The sequence below is a fragment of the Pogona vitticeps genome, chromosome 12, assembly GCF_051106095.1.
Source record: "Pogona vitticeps strain Pit_001003342236 chromosome 12, PviZW2.1, whole genome shotgun sequence".
NCBI classification, from domain to species: domain Eukaryota; kingdom Metazoa; phylum Chordata; class Lepidosauria; order Squamata; family Agamidae; genus Pogona; species Pogona vitticeps.
In genome coordinates, this window is record NC_135794.1 from 16,769,242 (window position 1) to 16,791,694 (window position 22,453).

Sequence of the window (22,453 nt, forward strand, 5' to 3'; positions counted from 1 at the left end):
CATCTCTACTTTTAGTTATTGCTCTACAGTATTCAACTTTTCTTTTTTAAAAATTCAGGTTCTTTGGAGGGGGTGTATGGAAATACTGGAAATTGTGGCAATGTCTTACTAAATTGAAATGAACGTCCTTCTGCTTCCCTAGGAGATACCCAGAGAGCATCTTCCCACTGCCCTGCTTCCTGCTCGGGCTTGCTTATCCCACTGGTTCTTAACCTTGGGTTACTCAGGAGTTTTGGACTGCAACTCCCAGAAGCCTTCACCACCAGCTGTCCTGACTGGGGTTTGTGGGAGTTGCAGTTGAAAAGCATCCGAGTAACAAAGGTTAAGAACCACTGGCTTATCCATTCCAGCGATATTATGTGCTGCTTTTTGTTCTTAGAGGGGTCTGTGTTATCCTTGGCACAGCTTCGCCATTGTTTTGCCTTGCCCCAAATCTGAACTTTATGGGAGATGAATCTGACCGTTGCTGACTCACCCCTTTTTTACAACCACCCCTTTTTACTTCTCTAAGAGAGTGGTCCTCAACATTGGACCACCAAATGTTATTGAACTACAGCTCCCAGAAGCCTTCGCCACGACCTCTGCTGGCCAGGATTTCTGGGAGTTGAAGTCCAAGAACATCTGGAGGCCCAAGGTTGGGTGTGTGTGTGTGTGTATGTGTGTCCAAATAGATTCCTTGCTGATCTAGAGAGCTGGTGCTGGCCTGCTCAGTAGCTCTCCAGAGGCAGGGATTTCATTTGTGTCTGCCAAGCTGCAAAACCTCTGGCCTTTCTCACAGACAAGTGTATGGGGTGGGATAGCTGCATGGAGAAGGCTCAGCCTTTTGAGGTCAGGGCCTCTACTCTAGGGAGGTTGGCAAGTCTTTGGGTCCAAATCGCAAACCCCAAGTCTGAATCCCTATTAAAACCAAGCTTTTTTTCCCTAGAAAAAAGGGTAAGATGGGTGAATTCTGATTCGCGAGTCAAGTCCTGGTTGGGTCCCTGGTGTAACTTAAGTCCGACTTGACAGCAAGTCCTGAAACTTGACTCCCTACCCTTGCTCTATTCTTCTAACAGTCTCTCCTGCCAGCAAGGTGTTTTTCAGGCTCCAAGGTAGAGGGGTGGGGCACGCCAGGTGGAAAATGCTCCGCTCTTTGGAGGCCAGCCTCGTCTCTCCAACAGCACCCCGGTTGTGTGTACGGGCGTTGGTTCTTTTATGATAGCTCACAATGCAGCTGCTCCTTTCTGTACACAAAAGCTTCAAGAGTCCCTCTGTGTGGTTTCTGTAAACTTTTTAATTTTTTTATTAGGCATGCATTGTCTAGGAAGCTGACTTCCCTGATACCAGGAGTCCCTTATTTTTATAGCGGTGTCTCTTTTCAAAGGACAGCTGTGAGAGAAGCATGGGAAAGTGTGGCCCATATACAGTCAAGAGTGCCAGTATTTTTGGCCATGACTGTAGTAGGGGCTGTGCCCCTGTATGGCTGGTACCACTTAACTTTATAGTAAGCATATTTAGAGTTTTGAGCTTCCCTGAATGTGGTGATTCTCCACCTGGTGGAGACGTGCCAGGGTTCCAGGGGAGCCAGGAGTAGATTGGGGGGGAAATATTCATTTGATTTCATTCATTTTATTTAGATGCTGTCTTTGTCTCAGTAAAAGGATCCCACGTGACTTACAAAGTATTTAAAAGGGCTAAATCCAGGAGCATCCCTAAGGAGTGAACTTGAGTTTTCCAGGGGAGGGGTGTAACCTCATCCAGTATATGGATCTCTATTTCCTGATCTGCCTTTCACCTCACCAGAAGCACCTCTGTCTTGTCTGGATCAAGCCACAGTTTATTCACTATCACTAGACAATGGCTTGGAATGGAAGCTGCTTATATAGATTTGGATAGAAAGGTGTATAGTCTTATACAGGTACATGGAAAAATATGGTAGTTAGGTGTCATCCATATTCTGATGACACCAAGTGCCCAAACTCCACAACATCTCTGCTAGCAGTTTCATGAGTAGAGAGACAGAACAAAACTCTGAGTGCAGGCCAGTGGCCAGGGCTTTGAATGGGACCCCCTCCCCCAAACACCGTCATTTGAGTTTGTCTGTGTAAGAAACACCAGAGCTCCTGTCGAACCCTGTCCTCAAGAAACGCGCCAGACGATATTATGGGCGATGACATCAAAAGCTGCTAAGAGATGCAGTGGAATCCAGCCAGCTCCATCTGGTAATCATACCTGAAAACAGGTGAATTATAATTTGTCTCATCCTGGAGGCTTTGGAATGGGAAGCTGCCACACACTCGGGCACTCTGCTCAGGAATGGAAGATGGGAAAGGGGAAATGGGCTGGTAGTGGTCTAGTACGGTAGGATTCAAGGAGAGCTTTTTCAGCAGCTGCCTTCCTACTGCCTCCTTTAAGCCTGCTGGAACCTTCCCTCCTTCAGAAGAATATTATTCTCAGGCAGCAGACGGCTGAAACATGCCGCATCAAGTACAGTATCCAAATGTGAAGGAACCCAGTTGATTTTGTGTGGCAGACATTCTTCACGGTAAACTGTTGAGTGCTCTACATTGCCTTCCTCTGAGCCTGTCTGGAATAGGTCTTGGATCACTTGAGATGCCTCTGCTGGATGACTGTGCAGATGCAATGATGGCCCAGAAGAAAGCTGTTCGCGGCTGCCGTGAAGGAGGCCTCCCAAAGACTTCCAGCCTGTGCTCAACTGGAACTGTTCCCAGATGTCTTCTTCTGTCATTCCAGTCTCTGTCCTTGTTTCATCCTCGCCAGTTCCCTAGTAAATGAGCAGCTAGTTTGACTCGGTCTGCCAGACAAAAACAAACCAATGGAGAAAAAAAACACACGAGTTCCGAGTGTGTCTTGCAGCACGAATGAGGCCAGAGAACTTGGTTGTCATGGAGGACATTGAGGTCCTAAGTCGCTCTTGACAGGGTAATCTTGGCATGGATGGTTGAATTTCCCAAGGTGAAAAAGCCGAGGGGACTCAAGTGCTCCCCAGGAGACCAGCTTAACAAGCTGAGGAATGGTAGACTGTTGTGCAGTTGCTCCCGGAGTTTGTGTGCGCACCAAGAGAATCCCTTTTGTATCCCAGACCCCCACTTTCACATAGACACACACAAGCCCAGCATTAGCTGGCACGTCCAACAGCCAGTTCTCTTTGTTTTTCTCAGTCCACTCCAAGCTGCTTTCTCTTTTCACAGCATTGATGGAGATCATTTAGCCCATGGCACCAGCAATTCTGGACTGAAACCCTCCATGTTACAGGGAGGGGGGCAAAAAAAAGAAGAGTTTCTGTTCTTGGAAGCCTTTCTAATTTTTTTGCCTTCACAAAAGTCTGCAAGCATCCCCTAGTTACCTCCCCGTAGTGGCAAATTTGCATTTGAACATTGGTGTCCCTTGTCCTAGACAAGTATTCTGCTCATTGCCTCCCTGCATTTCTAAGTAGAAATGTTCTGATGACAGGCAACTGTGCCATCTCATTAGCTCTATACCTGTCATAAGATGGGGTAGAGTAATTCCAGCTAGTCCATGGACCAATTTTCTGTTCCCCTTTGGGGCCCTCTGCAAATTCAGACCCCTGAAAAATGCGAGAATAGGTGATACCTTTAATAGGCCACTTAAAAAACGAACAAACAGCGAGCTTTCGTGGATAACATTCCACTTCTTCAGGCTTATTTGCCAATGTGGATACTGCAGAAAAATGATAAATAAAATTCCCAAAAATTAATGGGAGATCTGCTTGAGGTGAGTATAAACCACCCCGGGGGGGGGGGCATGGTTTCAAGCCCCACCTCTGGCAGCATGGTTGCAATTTTCTACCTGATTCATTAGGCGAAGGTTTGCCAATTACTCTATAATTGCCTCCTATACATGTACCCATGCATTGCCTGTTTTTGAAACATGAAGTTTATCTGGGGCTGTGGGGCTTGGGGAAGGGGCTCTACAAGGACATAGCAGCCTCCCGCAGAAGGGTAGGGTTAGAATTTGGTGAACTTGCCAGGTAGAAGCCAATAAAAGATAAATGAAAGCCAAATTACTAGTTTACCTGGTAGGTGTTTTCTTCAGCTTGCAGTTCTGTTCAACTAATGTTAAGAGTCTGTGTTGTCCTACAAGGTGGTGGGGCGGCCGGCCATTGACGATATCTTAGGTAGTCCAGAAAAAATTAGAAATAGGAAAAGACCATGTGTCTAAACCAGAAAGTCCACTTCTGGCTTTGAAAATGTGGACATTTTATGCATTATGCACAGTGATGATGGCAGGGAGGTTGCAACATATTTAGAAGGTGAATCGCAATACACTCTCCTCCTTTCCGGGAAATCTATTTGAGGGGAGGCAGAAGAAGGGAATGAATGGGGCTTGAGGCTGCAAAAGTAGTCCTGGAGGGCCACACTTTGTCCACCCCCCAGCAGGAACACATTTGCGTATCTCCTGATTAGAGATGGGCATGAACCAAAAAAACCCACGAATGGGGATGGTTCGGGGTTCAGTTCGTGGACCCCGTTTTACCAAAACGAACCAAAGTGCCAAACTTTTGTTCCCTCCTGACGTGAACCCCCCAAAAATGAACCGTGAAGCAGTTTGTTATTTGATGTATGTGTGTGAATGTTGTTCATGGTTCATGAGTCGCCATGAACCGTGACGAACCTCACTGGTTTTCCGTTTCGTGCCCATCTCTACGCCTGATACGTAATCACAAAGCTTAGAATCGACTGCTCTCACAGGTGTGTTTGAGTCCTAAGAGTTTTTTTCTTCTTCTTGAGAGAGCAGAAGTGTTGCTGTCTGTTTTTTGCTGCCTCGGAAGGGAAACAGAACCTATGCATTAGTTATAGCCATCAAATGATTATTTTAGGGGGGGGGTTACTTCTTGCAATTTTTGAAAAATTCTTTCCCTTCCAAGCGCCTCTCCAAACTCTCTTTCCAGCGCTGCCTCTCCCTCCGTCAACTCTTTTAGTGACAGAAAGACTATTTTCGCTGGATGCTGAGGTCAGCAGCTCTTCACCCGTCGGGGGTGTTTTTTCCCCGGTGGAGATGATGAGCACGGTTATCTTTTGACATTGGAGGGCAGCCTTTGTGACAGTGATGACAAATAACTGGAGGTTCAATGCCAGTGAGAGAGAAAGAGAGAGAGAGGGAGAGAGAGGTTGCAGGCTGAGTAAGCATTCCAGGGGTTATGGTTAGAAGCAAAATAATAATAATAATAGTAAGGCAGTTCATTTGGGGTGGGGTGGAAGCATTCTGAAACAGATGTTTCTAACAATATATTCAGATGCAAAAAAGCTCTTTATTTTAAGTGGTAGCGAAGTGCTCTTTGGATTCAGTGGTTATTATTTTTCTCTTTTCAATAATTCAGCCGGAGAGAGTCTACGGCTTTGTAGTCGAACATGTCCATTTATAGAGAGACAGCAGAGCCTAACCTTTATGTCTCCAGTTGGGGGAAGAAAAATCCCTTTGGTAGGAAAGCCACTTCTAGCCATTAGGCAGTGTGTGTGCCATTGACCTTTTGTGGCCGATGCTGGGGAGGGGGGAGAGATCATGGCAGCCCCCCCCCCCCAAGCTGGTGCTTTTAACCCTCTGTGCCACCTGGTTTGTCCTTCACACCCTAAACTGGAAGATGATCCTCTTCTACTGCAAGTGTGAAACTAAGGCGTAACATCTGGCGCAGTCAGCTTCTGTGTAAGGGAAAGAGAGACTGTTGTTTTACCCCTTGCCTCAAGCATCAGAATTACTTGGACTGATCCTGATTGAGGAAAACATCTGGCTGATATACCCTAGATTCCTTTTAAGCACATTCCTCAAGGCTAGAAGAAAATCTAGCTCTGTATAAGGTAGTTTTGTTTCGTTTCCACTCATTATATATTTATTAAATATCTGTTCTGCTAATTTTTCAGCCACATGGCTCTCGAAGCCTTTTTACAAAAGCTAATACGACATAAAGCAGTGTAAAGAGAATACAAAATTTAGAAAAACAGCAAGAAAATGCTCAAATCAGTGTACAAATTGAGCAAGAACACGCAGAAGGATGCTTTTAACAGTAATCTACAGTGATCAAGCAAATGAGCCCAACCTATGGGACTGAGATGAAAGTTCAAAAGCTTTGGAAATGTTCTGTTCTTATCTGAAGACTTTGCCATTGCTTGTAACTGCGTCATGCATATATTCAAGATATCCTGTCTGACTAAACTAGGCTCAGAATAGAAACATTTGTGATAACAACACAACTAGAAAATTGTGTTGAAACAATTTTCTGGATGTTCAAAACTTCCAGAGTTTTGAATTCAGCATTGTTGAATTAGTTACTTTTACAGTTGAGACACTTAAAGTCTCCTTGCTAAAAACTGCTGCTTGGGCTTTGAGATTTCCACAGGCATTGGCCCCATGGTTTCAAGCCAGTTATTGTAACCAAAAGGATTAGAAATGTGGGTGTTCTTAAATGAGAGCTGAGATTTCCCCAGATGACGCATTCTGTGCTCTGTATAAAATCTTGCATATTTCTTAGATTTTCGGTGAGGAATACTGTGACTTCAATAATTGGCAAGCCTTTGCCGTTGCTTTGTTATGCTTTATTTTTGTGTGATCATGACCTTCTTGCACCTTTAGGAGGTCAAAACGAAACGAAGCAGCTAGACCAGTTGTAGATGAGGCCAACTTACTCCGTGTGTGGTGGTTGCGCAGGGGGAGCCCAGAACATCAATGTCGTTTTCAGTACAGTGGTGCCTCGCAAGACGGGCACTCCATTTAACGACGAATCTGCATAACGACAAGGTTTTTGCAATCGCAGAAGGAATTGCAAAGCGACATTTTGAATGGGGGAATTTTGCTGCGTGATGATCGGTTCCCTGTTTCGGGAACCGATTTTCGCTTCCCGACGATCAAAACAGCTGATTGTCGGGTTTTCAAAATGGCCACCGGGTGCTCAAAATGGCTCCCCGCTGTGTTTAGGAGCCATTTTTCACTGCACAGGCACCCTATGGAGGATCTTTGCTGGATGGTGAGTTCTTAGCCGATCGGAACCCATTAACCAGGTTTTTATGCGTTTTAATGGCTTTTTAATTTTCGCTTTACGACGTTTTCGTTCTACAGCGATTTTGCTGGAACGAATTAATGTCGTAATGCGAGGCACCACTGTACTTGGGTTTCTGTACCAGTTTACCAGAATGTGCAAGTCATCTTTCCTTCACTCGCCCACATCAGAAATTGTAAGCCCTTGGTATTCAAGAGCTCCACTGTTCTGTGTGAAGTCTTAGGTGTGTTCTCTAGTTCCAGGAGAAGCCTCACTGAAGCGGTAGTAGGGATGAATTCAGAGTTAGGTTGTGTGAGAATATCTTGAAAGTACCATCACACCAGTGATTCCCAATTTGGGGTACGTGTACAACCAGGACATGTGAAAACACTTGAGTAATGGTAGAAAAGGCACATATGTCAACAGTAGAGATGGGCATGAACTGCGGGTTTGATGTTTCATGCTGGTTTGTTTTGTGTCTGAACAGGTGTTCGGTGCTTTGTAGCGCCGAGAGGAGGTGTGGCAGGGAGGCTGGCTGGCTTTCTCTGAGTGGGCGCCCACCAGAGAAGGTGGGATTGAAAAACACTGAACAGCTGTTCGGCCACTAAAGGAACCAGCACAAATCATTGAACCAACACTTCACGCTCATCTCTAGTCCACAGTGTAAGACAAGATACAATTCAAAAGTTGGGAAATTAATTCAGCGTTATGACAAGTGGAGTTTTCTTCCTTATTTAACCTCAAGAAAAGCCCCATTCCCTTGTTTTGTCATTTTGGCAAATGGAAGGGGGAGTCCCTCCTGGGACAATGCGTTGTGAACATGCTTCTACAGCATTCATGCTCAGCAGTGCGCCTTTCACTGGTTTAGCTTTCATTTCTTTCCACTCCACGAACGTTTCAATTCTGTTGCACCCGTACCAATGTATATACAATTCAACGTATTATCCCATTGCTTTTAAAGCCCATTACAGTATTGCTCTATTTATTTAGAGTTGCAGCATATATACATTTGAAATAACACCCCACCATATTAGTTACCAAAACGTTGCTAATAGGAAGGTTACAATTTATGGAAATGGGTATGCAAGTAAGAAAAAAAGTTGGGAACCAACTGCAGTACACGAAGGAGGCATTACATGGTGGCATGTCTGTCTGATGGCGCTAGATTTTCTCTGTGTTCTTCAGTGCGGGTTTTCACAGAAAGAAGGCAGTAATCACATCGTTGCCATTGGATGGGATTAAGGTGGCTTAAGAGGAAAGCATTTTGTAAAATGTACTTGCTCAGTGTTAACTGATTTCCCCTCTCCACTGGCCTTTTGACATCCTGGTTAGTACTAGCCACACTTTGGCCAGCATTGGTTTGGTCCGTGTTCTTTTTGTAGCTTGCAGCTGGACACAAAATTGTGCCATTGGAAATGGATAGATAAAGCACAATAGCGCACTCTTCAAGCCGTCCCATATATTATCGCTATACACTTACAACTACAGTGGGGTCTCTACTTAAGAATGTCCCTACTTAAGAACAATCCAACTTAAGAACAGCTCCATTTGCTAAATTTTGCTTCTACTTGAGAACAGAAATCCAAGATAAGAACAGGAAAAAAAGCCTTTCCTGCTCTTTTTTTAACCTTAGGTCATCTTAGGTTAAAAAAATTCTCCCCCTAGTGGTAGAGTACGTATTAACCAGCTTTGCATTAGTTCCTATGGGAACTAATGCTTTAATGTACAAACGCACCTCTACATAACAAAAAAACAGCCAGAACGGATTAATTGGTTTTCAGTCCATTCCTATGGGAAATTTTGCTTCAACTTAAGAACGTTTCAACTTAAGAACACCATTCCAAAATGGATTAAGTTCTTAAGTAGAGGTTCCACTGTAGTTTCTATGGACGGAAAAGAGAAGATACGGATTAAATGGTTTTCAATGCATTCCTATGGGAAATGCAGATTCAACATAAGAACTTTTCAACTTGAGAACCACCTTCCAATACGGATTAAGTTCTTAAGTAGAGACCCCACTGTACACTCCCCCCCCCCCACTACACATTTTGTGTCCCGACTGCATGCTAAGACATCTCTTGGTTTCATGCAGCCAGCGTCTTTACTACTAGCTTGCTTGTCTAACAGAAACAAGAAGGAACAATGCTGTGCCACTTTTGAGCCTAACACACTCATTTAAGTGTGACAGTTTGTGGCGCCATCTCAGACACAGATGCAATCTGCTTTTTCAGACATGGTGGCCGGAAAAGTGGGTTGCATTCCCTGTAAGTTCTTGCTGATGCACGTTTGTTAGTCTCGAAGATGCCAGGATATCTTTGTTAATCATTTTATTGTTTTCAGAAGCAAACCAAGAGAGCGACATCTCTGAAAACTGCTTGCTTATTGCAGCCTTGGATGGATTCCCTCCTTGTTTGAGATGAGGTGGATGGCTGTCAAGGTGAGGGCCTCCTCTTTGGTGGCCCTCAGCTGGAGAATGACCAGACCATGGTGTCTTTTAAGTACTAGGAAGAAGAAAAGGGGGAGATGTGTCATCTACCTTCTTGTGGCCTCTAACTGTGGGCAGGTCACGGCCAGGTTCGAGGGCACTGGTGTCCACCCAAAATCCAAGGGTGAGCCACAGCCATTCTGACCATGAGCTACTCCAACCTCTAATCCACTAAGAAACCTCACATATTGATCCTGATTCATTCGCCAGCAGTTTCCCTGACAATCATGCATAATGGGGTCCCCAAGGAATTCTTCTGAAAAATGCATGGAAATCTCTCTCTCTCTCTCTCTCTCTCTCTCTCTCTCTCTCTCTCTCTCTCTCTCACACACGCACACACACACACACACACACACACACACACACACACACACACAATTTTAACAGAAAACTTATTTTAAGCCAAACCTAGGTCAGAAATGGATGTTATAAATAGCCTGTAATTAGAACTGAAAGCTTGTAAATATTGGAGAGGGATGATAAAGCGCATTAGTGTCGGTAATAAGCGATTGAGGTAGACTTTCAGCTATGTGAAATTGGGCATTGGGGGCCTCCTGTGCTTCACTCCTGGAAACTGATCACCAAGCACTGCTCCTACCGGAACAGTCTGATGCTTTCATTCATTAAAAATTTTACGTTTCTAATCACAGAGCATGCTAAAAGGCAGAGTTATGACCTGAGAAGAGTCTGGTACAAATATGGCCTCAAATGTGAAATTGCTTTTTAGTCTTATGCAAATTCCTCTGTTCTCGCCTCACCTGTGTAGGAATCCATATTGGCCCAGTTGCAAGGTTTTTGTTAAGACGGCTACTTTTGACAGCCTTTGAACCCTCTCACCGACAATGACCAGCCTCCTTAAATACGTCTGTCTTTGTCTATATTGAAAATCTATTATGGAAAGGTGGGGGTCCAGAAATATTTAGAATAAATCATCACTTGGTTTAAAAGAGATGCCTACGAACCAGCTGTCCCTCTGCTCTGCTGAAAGAGAAGTCTGCATTTTTTTTAATGCAGGTTTTGCTTATTTTGGCCACTATGGCCTCAGCAGGGAAATTAGAGACAAATGTCCGCGTGGGTACCCAAATGGAACCTGACAGGTCTGCTCTTTGGGTCAGCAGAAGGGACAGACGTGTCACTACGGATGGGCGGGTAGAGAACGACGGTGTCGGGGGCAGAAGAAAACATGTTATTCTCATGCACAGCAAGAGCGTTCATTCAAGTGCTCTGTATTCTGTCTTTCCTGCTGCTTTAAACAGAGACACTTGTGGCCAAAACACCACTATTACCCTTCCGCGCCTTGTGATAAATGGAGAGGTGTGACACTGTCCCACATCATATCTAGTTTTCCAGTGGGCTGTGTTAGGAAATCACCAAGGGGACGGAAATTGGAGAGAGAGCCCAGTCCATAATCCTCACACACACACACTTTTTTTTTATGGCTTTGCAGCCGGCAGGTTTTCCATTCCTGCACGACGACGGCCCGGGGCCAAGATGATCCTTCTCTTAAGAGGAGGGGCTGTGGCTCGGTGGAGCAAACCCGTGCTTTGCATGGAGAAGGTCCTAGGTAGCATTCCTGGCATCTCCAGTGAAAAGGATCAGGTTGCAAGTTCAAGGGGAAGCCCTCTGTTTTTGCTTTGGGCACTGGGGAGTTGCAGCCGGTCAGAGCAGAGAGACAGTAGGAGATTAGGTGGACAGTTGACAGCCTGTCCTCTGAAGATGCCCATGGCCACAGAGACTGGCGAAACATCAGGAAGAACAATCTTCAGAACACGGCCAATGAGCCAGAAAAACCCACAACAACCAGTTGACAGTCAGTCTGGCTGCTGTTACAGACTGCAAGTCCCTCTGGTTTCCATAGTGTGATGTCCTGCAGCCCTTCTCTGGGGAGGGGATATGACCATTTGTGGGGCCCCTGGCACATTTGAAGTGAGGGAAGGCAGTGGGGCTTCGGAGGCTGCAAATGTGGGGTGCAGGTTTGTCCACGCCATGGACCACATTTTGCCCCTTCCTCCTCTTAATGCTTAACTTTATTTTAAGAATGAAGGAACCAATTCTTATTGTCTTCGCTGGCAAGATCTTCTAGTGTCCGCTGAGCCTTCTAATGTACTTCGCTGCTTGAAGAGGACAGGAGCTGTCAAAATCTCATAGAATCTAGCAATTTGTCTATTTTTTAAATATGTATCAGCAAAGATTGGAGGGACATGGTGGCGTTGCGGGCTAAACCGCAGAAACCTGTGCTGCAGGGTCAGAAGATCAGCAGTCGTAAGATTGAATCCACGCGACGGAGTGAGCTCCCGTCGCTTTGTCCCAGCTCCTCGCCAACCTAGCAGTTCGAAAGCATGCAAATGCGAGTAGATAAATAGGTACCATCTCGGTGGGAAGGTAAAAACGGCGTTCCCTAGACACGCTGGCCACATGACAATGGAAACCGTCTTCAGACAAGCGCTGGCTCTACGGCTTGAAAAATGGGATGAGCACCACCCCCTAGAGTCGTACACGACTGGACTAAAAATATCAAGGGGAACCTTTACCTTTACCTTTATCAGCAAAGATTGTGAAGGCTTCCACTCCGAACATTATTTCCCCCTTTCTTCCCCAAGCTGTCTTCTTTCTTTCTTTCTTTCTTTCTTTCTTTCTTTCTTTCTTTCTTTCTTTCTTTCTTTCTTTCTTTCTTTCTTTCTTTCTTTCTTTCTTTCTTTTCCTTCCTTCCTTCCTTCCTTCCTTCCTTCCTTCCTTCCTTCCTTCCTTCCTTCCTTCCTTCCTTCCTTCCTTCCTTCCTTCCTTCCTTCCTTCCTTCCTGCGTCTTTTGGTGTTGAAGATCTTTATGTTGTGTTAAGTCTGGGCTTCCTGCAGATTAGTAAATTGATTCCTGAACGGGCATGATGCTGTGTGTCTGCTTGTGTGTGTGTGTGTGTGTGTGTGCATAAGATCTTTCTTGGAGAAAATGTTTTGGTGTCCTTGTGAATTTCATGAACACCGCCAAAGATGTTTTTTTTTTTTAACCCTGTCAAGGCAGAAGAAGGTTCACTCTGCATCAGATTATATGGACCAGATGTTAAGTCATGCTGTTTCAACATCTTTGTCTCCCCTCACAGGTGAGCGTTCTGACCACTTTGGAGCGACGATTCAACCTCCAGAGTGCGGACGTGGGTGTCATCGCCAGCAGCTTTGAGATTGGGAACTTGGCCCTCATCCTCTTTGTGAGCTACTTTGGTGCCCGGGGTCACAGGCCACGTTTGATCGGATGCGGAGGGATTGTGATGGCCCTCGGGGCTCTTCTCTCAGCTCTGCCTGAATTCCTGACTCACCAGTACGAATACGAGTCTGGAGAGATTCGGTGGGGGGCTGAAGGGAGGGACGTGTGCGTAGCTAATGGATCCAATAGCGACGAGCGACCGGACCCCGATCTTATCTGCAGGAGCAGGACTGCTACAAACATGATGTATTTGCTTCTCATTGGAGCACAAGTTCTCCTGGGGATTGGGGCCACCCCTGTACAACCTTTAGGAGTTTCCTATATTGATGACCATGTGAGACGGAAAGATTCTTCCCTGTATATAGGTAAGTGATGGAACTTCCCAGAAGACTATGAACACCTTTCCCCCCCACTGTCCTTTCTCCTTGTCTTCTGGTCTTATCAGTGTGTTCCTAGTCAAAGACAGAGATGGAAATTCATATTTTTCACTGCGATGTCTAGAATCTCACGGCCAATGTGGCCAGTCTGGGAGCTTTGGGTTGTGAGGATCTCTACAGAAAAGTTAATTCTCCCTGTAATTTTATCAGGCTCTGGTTATTGCTAGTGATGGAGGATGTGGAGCCCTGTCTGTGAGCTTTGGATTATACAGATGAACGTACAGTGGTGCCCCGCATAGCGACGATAATCCGTGCAGCAAAAATCGTCGCTATGCGGATTCATCACTATGCGAAATTAAAAAGCCCATAGGAATGAATTGAAACCCCTTCAATGCGTTCCTGTGGGCTTAAAACTTACCTTTTAAGCGAAAATCCTCCATATGGCGGCCATTTTAGCTGCCCGGTAAGCGAGGAATCTGTCCCTGTTTTACCTGGTGGCCATTTTGGAACCGCCGATCAGCTGGGGAAAAATCACTATGCGAAAATCGGTAAGCGAAACAGCTTACCGATCATCACAAAGCGATTTTTCAATCCAAGTAAGGGTGTGGCCTTCCATGAGGGGTGCTTTTGGTGTGAATTCCCACATTGGTACGGGTTGGGCTACATAAGTATCATCTAGTTGATAACATTGGAATGCTTTTAAAATTATTTTTTCCAGTTTGTGGCTTTTGAAACTATTAACAAAAGCATCTGTGTATGTTTCAGCGTTCTGAGCTTGGGATTTTTCTTTTCCCTTTTCCAATTATCTTGTCCAAGTTATACACAAGTTGGCATCAGCCAAGTCTTTATTCATATCAGAGCATTGCACCGTAGTATCTGGAAATAAGAATATGTTATTGAAAAACACACACACCCCTATCATGCTTTGGTCAACAACATTAAGAAAAATGCAGAAATGCCTATAGGTTCAGACAAGTACATACTAATATATACACAGATTTATAAAACAGCCTTGCAAAGCAATATGTAACTGAGGCAGTATGGGGATTTTAGTGGAATTCTGACTCGCGGCAAGGTTATTAGGATGTCCAAGGTAAGTGAGATGTTCAAAGGATCATTTGCTGTTGCCACCTCACCCCAATGAGCTTCCACACCTTAGCCAGATTTGAACACAGGTCTCCTGAGTCCTGCGGGATGTGGTGGCACTGTGGGTTAAACCGCAGAAGCCTCTGTGCTGCAAGGTCAGAAGACCTGCAGTCATAAGATTGAATCCACATGATGGAGTGAGCTCTCATTGCTTCTTCCAGCTCCTGCCAACCTAGCAGTTTGAAAGCATGTAAATGCGAGTAGATAAAGAGGTACCATCATGGTGGGAAGGTCATGGCATTCCGTGTCTAGTCGCGCTGGCCACGTGACCACGGAAACTGTCTTCGAACAAATGCTGGCTCTATGGTTTGGAGACAGGGATGAGCACCGCGCCCTAGAGTCGTACACAACCGGACAAAATTGTCAAGGGGAACCTTTACCTTTACCTCCCGAGTCCTAGTCTAACATAGTATCTGCTCCACAGCATTGCCTGTCCTCTGAATATTGGCCCTCTTTGATGTGTTAGGATCAAAATGTCCCAACAGCATCTGCCTCTGTGCTGCTGATTACCAATGAGCATGAAACAAACCATGAACCCCAAAACCGGATGAACCAGGGTGGTTTGTGGTTCGTTTCACAACCTAGTTCGGGGATTCCTGTTTTGCTGAAGCAAAATGAGCCACTGACCATTTTTTCCCTTTGCTTCGGCAGAAGGGGATGCCTGCCCACCTTCCTTCCCACTGACCCCGTCGTCTCTGCCTACCTGCTCCTGCCACCTTCCACGTTGTCTCTACTGCCATGGATGCCGTTCTCAGAGGCTTCCCTGCCAGGAGCCTGCCATTGCCTGTGCGCATGTGCCCATGTATCCGCTGGGCAGTGGGCACATGTTCAGAAGCAGTGGCGAGCTCTGGGAAGCCAGGCTGCTCTTTCTGAGCATGCACCCGCCACCCAGCTGATAGGTGGGCGCATGTGCATGAGGCACAACCTGGCTTCTTTGGCAGGAGGAGGTGCCCCCCCCCCTACAAACCGGAAAAATGAACTGCAAGCTGGTTCTTTTTTTCTGGAGGTTTGTGGTGGTTCGTGGTGAGCACCAACCACAAACCGTCACGAACCACAGGTTTTCTGGTTCATGCCCATCTCTATTGCTGATTATTGGAAGCCTCCATTTTAATTCCGTTTCACCACCAACGGTATCTCGCTCCTAGGAGAAAGGTGCCTTTTTCGTGGCTTGCTGGCTCAGAAAAAGCAGCCTGTTCTGGAACGAAAGCTTTAGGACCGAAAAGGGAAACAGTGCCTTGGAATGGAACTGATTTTATAGACGTCCATCTTGAAGCTGCATGGATTTTGTGAATGGACGTGGTGGGGTCAATTGATGGCAGAGGAAGAAGTGGTACAGGATCGCCCTTCCTGCCTTGTCTGTTCCTTTTTGTAATCGCAGTGACACAGTGAAGATAGCCGTGCTGTTTTATTCACGGTTGCTGGCATTAGGGAAAGCTGATGATCTGTTAATAATCCTTTTGGTCTGGCAACTGTAATGAGGCAGTGCTTAATTAGGAAGATATTTTCCTAATGTCTTCTGTGAGTGAAATCTGCGAAGCTTCTGAACTTTATAATCATATGGGTATTATTGATTGAACTCCAAAGTGATCAATGATGGCTTTCTAGACAGTAAATTCCACCCGGTTACCCTTCATCATTACCTTAAGCCAGTCGCCAAAATTTTCTCCGTTTGTTTCTCTCAGTTAGAAGGTTTGTCACAAGCTGTCTTCGAATCGGAACTAGTTTTATTTTTTTGGACGAGAAACAAAGCATTTTGAAGGGAATGGTTTTATGCAAACAGTCAACAGTTGAAATAACATTAATAGGCTTGTCACCCAGTGGTGCCAGTCTGTGGAACCATGGCGTACAGAAGAGATGGCCAGATCCCCTTGTCTTCCACCACATGAAGAACTGTTGGGAGATTTGTGCTTCTGATGTGTAGAATATCTTGTCCACAGAGAAAAAAAGTGTTGGAAAACCATGGAATGAAACCATCAACAGCATGTTGCCTAACATCTGATTAAAGCTGGCAATTCCAGGAGCACAGAAGGCATCCTTGAAATCGGGACCAATTCTAGTTCTGTAGCATTTTGAAAAGCTCGTGCTCCCGCGCTCATTTTGTTCTCGTGGTGTCTTGCTGAAACAAGAAGTGAATTTTGGAAGGGTTTTTTTTCCCCATGGAGTCCCCCCAGAGACCTCACAGAAACATAATCCAGCTTCTTACCATCCACACTAGGCGTATGTGGCGGGCATATAGTATAGCTGCATGGCAGGACAGTTAATGTTATTGTGCAGCAGAGCAAATCAACATTCAAAAGACAAGTCCTTCAAAATATTGTGGCACAGAGGGGCCACAGCTACATTTCAGCTGTTCTTTTCTGGCATCCTCCAGCACTGGGTGATTCTACATGAGGGAAGTTGCTGCTCAGATTTGTCTGCTTTGTAGAGATGGGCACGAACCTCAGTTTTGAGGTTCATACTAATTCATACACATGGCACCACAGGTGGTGGACGTTCCCTTCTCCTGGCCAATGACCCATTCACCAATCAAAACGTGCCCCTCCTCCTCCTCCTCCTCCTCCTGTTTGCCCTGTCCTCGGCAGGAGCACAGGTTCGCCTGTCATACCTCCTTGTCTGAGTGGGTGATCTGACAAGGAGGTGAGGCTGGGAACCCCCGTGTTCCTAGTCACCATTAGACCTCTGTCAGTCTCGAGAGACTGTGGTAGCGTGCTCTGAATAGAGGACTTGGAACAGCGTCTAATGTGGCTGAGAAGGCCAATTCGAGAGTGACCATCCCTTCCACACTGAAGACAAATACAATCTGTACCCTGTCTAGCTCCCTGGTTTTGCTGGTTTCATGACTGCCTCTTTGCCTCGGCCTGCTGGACAAGGGCCTCTTCAAATTGGGAGAAGCCATGATACACCGCCTGCCTCCAGGCTGAGCGCTCAGAGGTCAAGATTTCCCATCTGTTGAGGTCCATTCCTAAGGTCTTCAGATCCCGCTTGCAGATATCCTTCTATCACAGCTGTGGTCTCCCTCTGGGACTCTTTCCCTGCACTAATTCTCCATACAGGAGATCCTTTGGAATCTGACCATCAGCCATTCTCACAACATGCCCAAGCGGTCAAACAGCCAAAGAGGAGCAGGAGAGGAGCACACGCGGACTGATGAGTGGGGAATCCAGCCAGGGAGGCAGGGGAAGGGAACATATGGCACCACAGGTATGACCTGGCACGAACTTCCAAACCGAGGTCCGTGCCCATTTCAAATGTATACTTGAACTTCCATTTTAAAAAGCCAAGAAATTCAATTTGTGTGTGTGTGTGTGTGTGTTTTTTTAAAACTGCAGTTTAGGAATGTGGGTTATTTTTTTCCACTTGATCCATTGCACTGTTTTTCTGAATGACGTGCTGTGTTACCTGTGCTTTGCCTCTCGTTCCGAAACATAGTTGGCTCAAATGTTGACTCAGAAATCCCAGATGGCACTTGTTATAATATTTGCCTCTAAGTGTTTGCGCTGCCTGATCTCATCCCTGGAGAAATAAGAACTACAAATAGATGTTGACCTTTGTGGACCTCTTGATGGAACAATTCCGTGTGGGCTTGTTGGTGAAGGTTGTACGGCGGACGTCTTTCTTTAGTTTAGAATTATGTACTTTCACTTTGGTCTATAAGCAGTCAGGTTGGGAACAACAGAGTATGCTTTTTTTCTGTTTCTGAAAAAAAAAGTTCTTTGTCCATTAGGACTCTCAAGGCATCTTTGTAAGATTCTACAAGAGGTTTTAGGGAGTACAGTTGTGTGTGCAAATAAGATGTGAAGATAATATTGCATCTGGGGCAGAAATAAAATGCAGCTACAGGAAAGGGTGGTTCCCACCTCTGATGCTAATGATTTAAGCTGGCATCAAGTCTTTTTAATTGTTCTGGTGTCACTGACATAGTGTACTTTTTTTAAAAAGATGGTGGTCCTGTTGGACATAAACACAAACATTTGTTGTTTAATCGTTTAGTCGTGTCCGACTCTTCGTGACCCCATGGACCAGAGCACGCCAGGCCCTCCTGTCTTCCACTGCCTCCCGGGGTTGGGTAAAATTCATGTTGGTCGCTTCGGTGACACTGTCCAACTATCTCGTTCTCTGTCATCCCCTTCTCCTCCTGCCTTCACACTTTCCTAACATCAGGGTCTTTTCCATGGAGTCTTCTCTTCTCATGAGATGGCCAAGGTATTGGAGCCTCAGCTTCAGGATCTGTCCTTCCAGTGAGCACTCAGGGTTGATGTCCTTCCAAATGGATAGGTTTGTTCTCCTTGCAGTCCAGGGGACTCTCAAGAGCCTCCTCCAGCACCACAATTCAAAAGCATCAATTCTTTGGTGGTCAGCCTTCTTTATAGTCCAGCTCTCACTTCCATACATCGCTACTGGAAAAACCATAGGGGCATACAGACATTAGTAGTTGAAAAATTGAATACAGTTGTGTTTAATTTTACTGTTACAGTCAACTGTAAACAAGGATAATAACTTAAAATTGCAGTAGTGTTATCAGATTACATATTGCTGTTTTCAAATCACAAGTGCCTGAAGCCAATTAGAACTGACGATCTGGAAGGGGATCTTGGAGACCAGCGTGTGTTCAGGAGGCGCAGTGGGGCTATCCAGCTGTTCATTGGTAGCCTCACCCACAGCAGACCCGTTGAATCACTGGCATCTGCATAATTATTGACTCACCATTCAGAAAACAATTCAGCCGGTCTACTCGATCTGGGTTGTGATTTGGACCAGTCAAGTATAGTTCCTTCATTTTCTGTATTCTCAAAGGCTTTCACGCTGGGATCTGATGGTTGTTGTGGGTTTTTCGGGCTCTTTGGCCGTGTTCTTCCTGACGTTTTGCCAGTCTCTGTGGCTGGCATCTTCAGAGGGAAGGAGTCAGAACCCAGAGCACAGACAGAGTTCTGACTCCTGTCCTCTGGAGGACGCCGGCTACAGAGACTGGTGAAACATCAGGAAGAACAACAGAACACGGCCGTAGAGCCCGAAAAGCCCACAGCAACCCTTCATTTTCTGTTCTGAGAACTCTTGTCTCCCACTGGTTGAAAACCACCGGGCTGGACATTTCAGCTATACTGAAACATGCACAATACTTTAAAGAGAAGGGCTGGAAAACATGTTTAAAAGATTGGCAAGACTCCTAGGTGAGAGGGATTTCATAAGCTCTCCTGGGCTTCCCTTTCTTGCTTGCAACGTACCACCGCATGCCTGCCAAATGGCGTACAGTGAGCAAGGAATGAGATATTAGCACCAGTCTTTGAGGAGCCGTTCCCAGGAGCCTCGTGTATTATTAACCACTACAACTCTCTGTCTACATCATACTCACTTTTCATTTGGCCGTGGGTGGACAGATGCCTGTATAATTAAATTGTGAAGCTCCTCAAGAACGTTGTGGTACTGGCAGAGCCGCAAAGCCTGGTCTCCTAATGACAATTTGAAGCCTTTTCAATGAACACCCCTTCTCTGGAGGTAGCTGTATTATTTTCTAATGTCCTTCCCTTATCAGGGTCTGGGTAAGCTTGCCTGGGTCCCTGTGTGTGACAAGAACAACCCAGAAAATTAAATGGAAGCATAAATCAAGCAGCAGTTCATTTAGGGTCCCGGCCATAATCAATTAATGGAAACATTTCCACACATTGCAAAGGATAAATTGTGGGAGCTGTTATGCAGGTATATTTATTAAATAAAAAAGAGCTGGGGGAGGAAGACAGACACTGTGTCATCTCCAATATATTACGGCGCTTGCTCCATTTCATGTCATTTTGCTAATGGCTTGCTGAGATCTCCGTGGAATAAACAAGGCGAGAGGCAGGCAGAATATCAATGCATGTGTGCGCACTCAAGATCCCCCACCTCTTTTGCGTGGAATGTGTTTCTTAAATAAATGGTTGGGCACCGGTCATAACAGTTACTGCCTGCTCCAAGGTTGGGCATTTAGGCAGTATTGTTGAGCATTGTGCTAGAAGTTGAAGCAGAACCCAGCAGGTAGGCCAGGAGCTTGATTTGCGTATGGCCAGTTCCATACTGCAGTAAAAAGGTGGCGAGATAGAATATCGACAGTGCTTCAGGTAGAAAGATTTTGAGGTTTTTAGATTTTGTTTCAAAAGTGTTCAAGGCAAAAGGGGGGGGAATGGAAGACCTTTTAAACAGTACATCACTGCAGAATTAGCATGTGCAGTTCTTACAGATTAAGGGTGGGCAAGCTAATAGATCTTCAGATGTTGTTGGACTACAAGTCCCATCGGTTCTAGTCTGCATACCAACTGGAGGTGGGTTGTGGGAGTTGTTCAAAAACAACCTGAGTGACAGATCCTATTGTATATGAACTGTGAATGGATTGCTAGCAGAGCAATTAATTTGACCCTTGTCTGCTTCAGCTTTGGTTATTTTGTCTTGTCTTCTCTCTCTCTCTCTCTCTCTCTCTCTCTCTCTCTCTTTTTTGTCTTGCAATCTCTCATAGGTGATCTGGGCACCAGCTGTGCAGCATTTGACTCAGCACCAAGGAGTGGTGCTTATGTGTAAATAATTTGTGCACAGTAAAAAGTGAGTGTGTGATTTTGGCAGTGTATGCGCACCCTAGACAGATTCCCATTTAAGTTGGGACTATCCCTGAATGGATTTCTGAAACAATACTGTAAATGTAATATTTTTTCCCACATTTTCCCCAGCAGTTTCTGGAATTGTTACTCCTATGCAGTAGTCAGAAGCTCAGCACATTTTTGCACTCTGCCAGTATAAATATACCAACTATTCCTACAGGTGTGTCACTCTGTCTATGCTTGAAGGTCTTTGTCTTATCCAGCCATTGCTTTATGAATACAGTGTCATTACTTCATGCTCAGAAATAGCTGGCTATTGCATGTGAATGAATGAACCTTCACATGAATGCATGAGTCCCATGACTTTCGCTGATAATGGACAGGTGATGCTTAAGAAGTCATGCCCTGAAAGGAAATCTCTTTCATAACTCTAGAATCCAAAATGACTACTTGTCAGAAGATAAACCGTAAGCGTTTGGAATGGACAGAAACAAGCACTTTCTTTACAAAGTGCACAGTGAATTTGCTTTCATGCAATGTAAAGCCCGGATGGCTTTAAAAGGGGCTTGTGAACAACTTTGTCAAAGATGAAGCTGTCAAGAGCTATTAGTTATGACGGCTATAAGTACACCTATCTTTCAGGTGCTGCCTTGCTTTTCAGTATGATCAGCACTAGAAACGGGCACTGAACCACCATGAATTCTGAGTGGATATCTTTTATCCACTCTTCACCGCCACCTTCACTCTGTCATAATCTTCGCCATAGTTGTTTCCTGTGTGGGAAGAAGCAGAAGTGGCAAGGGTTGAGATCAATGCTGGAAAGGCAGCAATGTTTGCTTGGCCTGTGCTTTGAATCACACCCTTGTGGGTCCACGGCCATTTTTGTGCCTCCACTGTAAGGTTCATCCTCTGATTTGGCTCTTCTGCGTTAGTTCTCTCTGTATTTCTTTACCCCCCTACATGCCGAAGGTTTAATCAATACCTTTATGGCCATAAACAGCCTTCGTTGTCTGAAGTGAATGAAGTGAATCCCCTTATTGGGAGAAAGGCAGCCTATAAACAAAACAAATAAATAATAGGTACGGTAATACAGCACGAATAATTACTGGCTCTCATGCAGCCTCACACTCTCTTTCATCAGAAATGATTTTTAAAAAACACACCTATAATTAGAAACTCAATTTTAATGAGCGTTGGTGTATTTTCCAAAGCAGGTGGTTGGCTCTCATTGTGAGGCTTGTAACGAAATTTGAATACAGAGTCTTGGTATTCTGTGTGCACAGGATTGATGAGGGGGATGCACAGTAACGAAGAGTCGGACACGACTTAATGACTAAACCAGTTGTTCTTAACCTTGGGTTACTCAGGTGGTTTTGAACTGCAACTCCCAGAAACCCCAGCCAGCACAGCTGGTGGTGAAGGCTTCTGGGAGTTGCAGTCCAAAAACATCTGAGTAACCCAAGGTTAAGAACCACTGGACTAAACAACAACGACATGCACACTAACACATTGCACTGGGTGCCTGCAGAAGTGAAATGCTAAACAAGGTAGATTCTTGGTCGTACTGAGCACAGCTCTTTCCATGGGGCACATTATAAGAGCAAAGTGCACCTTCAGTTCAGGAAAGAAGGCCCCGATCCTTTTGTATTTGTTGTGCCTGTGTAACACGATTTGCATAAAATGTGGCAGCAAATT

The 22,453-nt window shown here is 45.3% G+C and overlaps 1 protein-coding gene across 1 annotated transcript in view; it reads left to right on the forward strand.

Moving 5' to 3' along the window:
- The window catches only part of SLCO3A1 (solute carrier organic anion transporter family member 3A1), a 136,622-nt gene that overhangs the window by 26,775 nt on the left and 87,394 nt on the right, over positions 1–22,453 (forward strand). Inside the window, exon 2 of the mRNA XM_072982178.2 lies at positions 12,572–13,037. Coding sequence (XP_072838279.2) covers positions 12,572–13,037 — 466 coding nt within the window. The remainder of the gene's footprint in view (positions 1–12,571; positions 13,038–22,453) is intronic.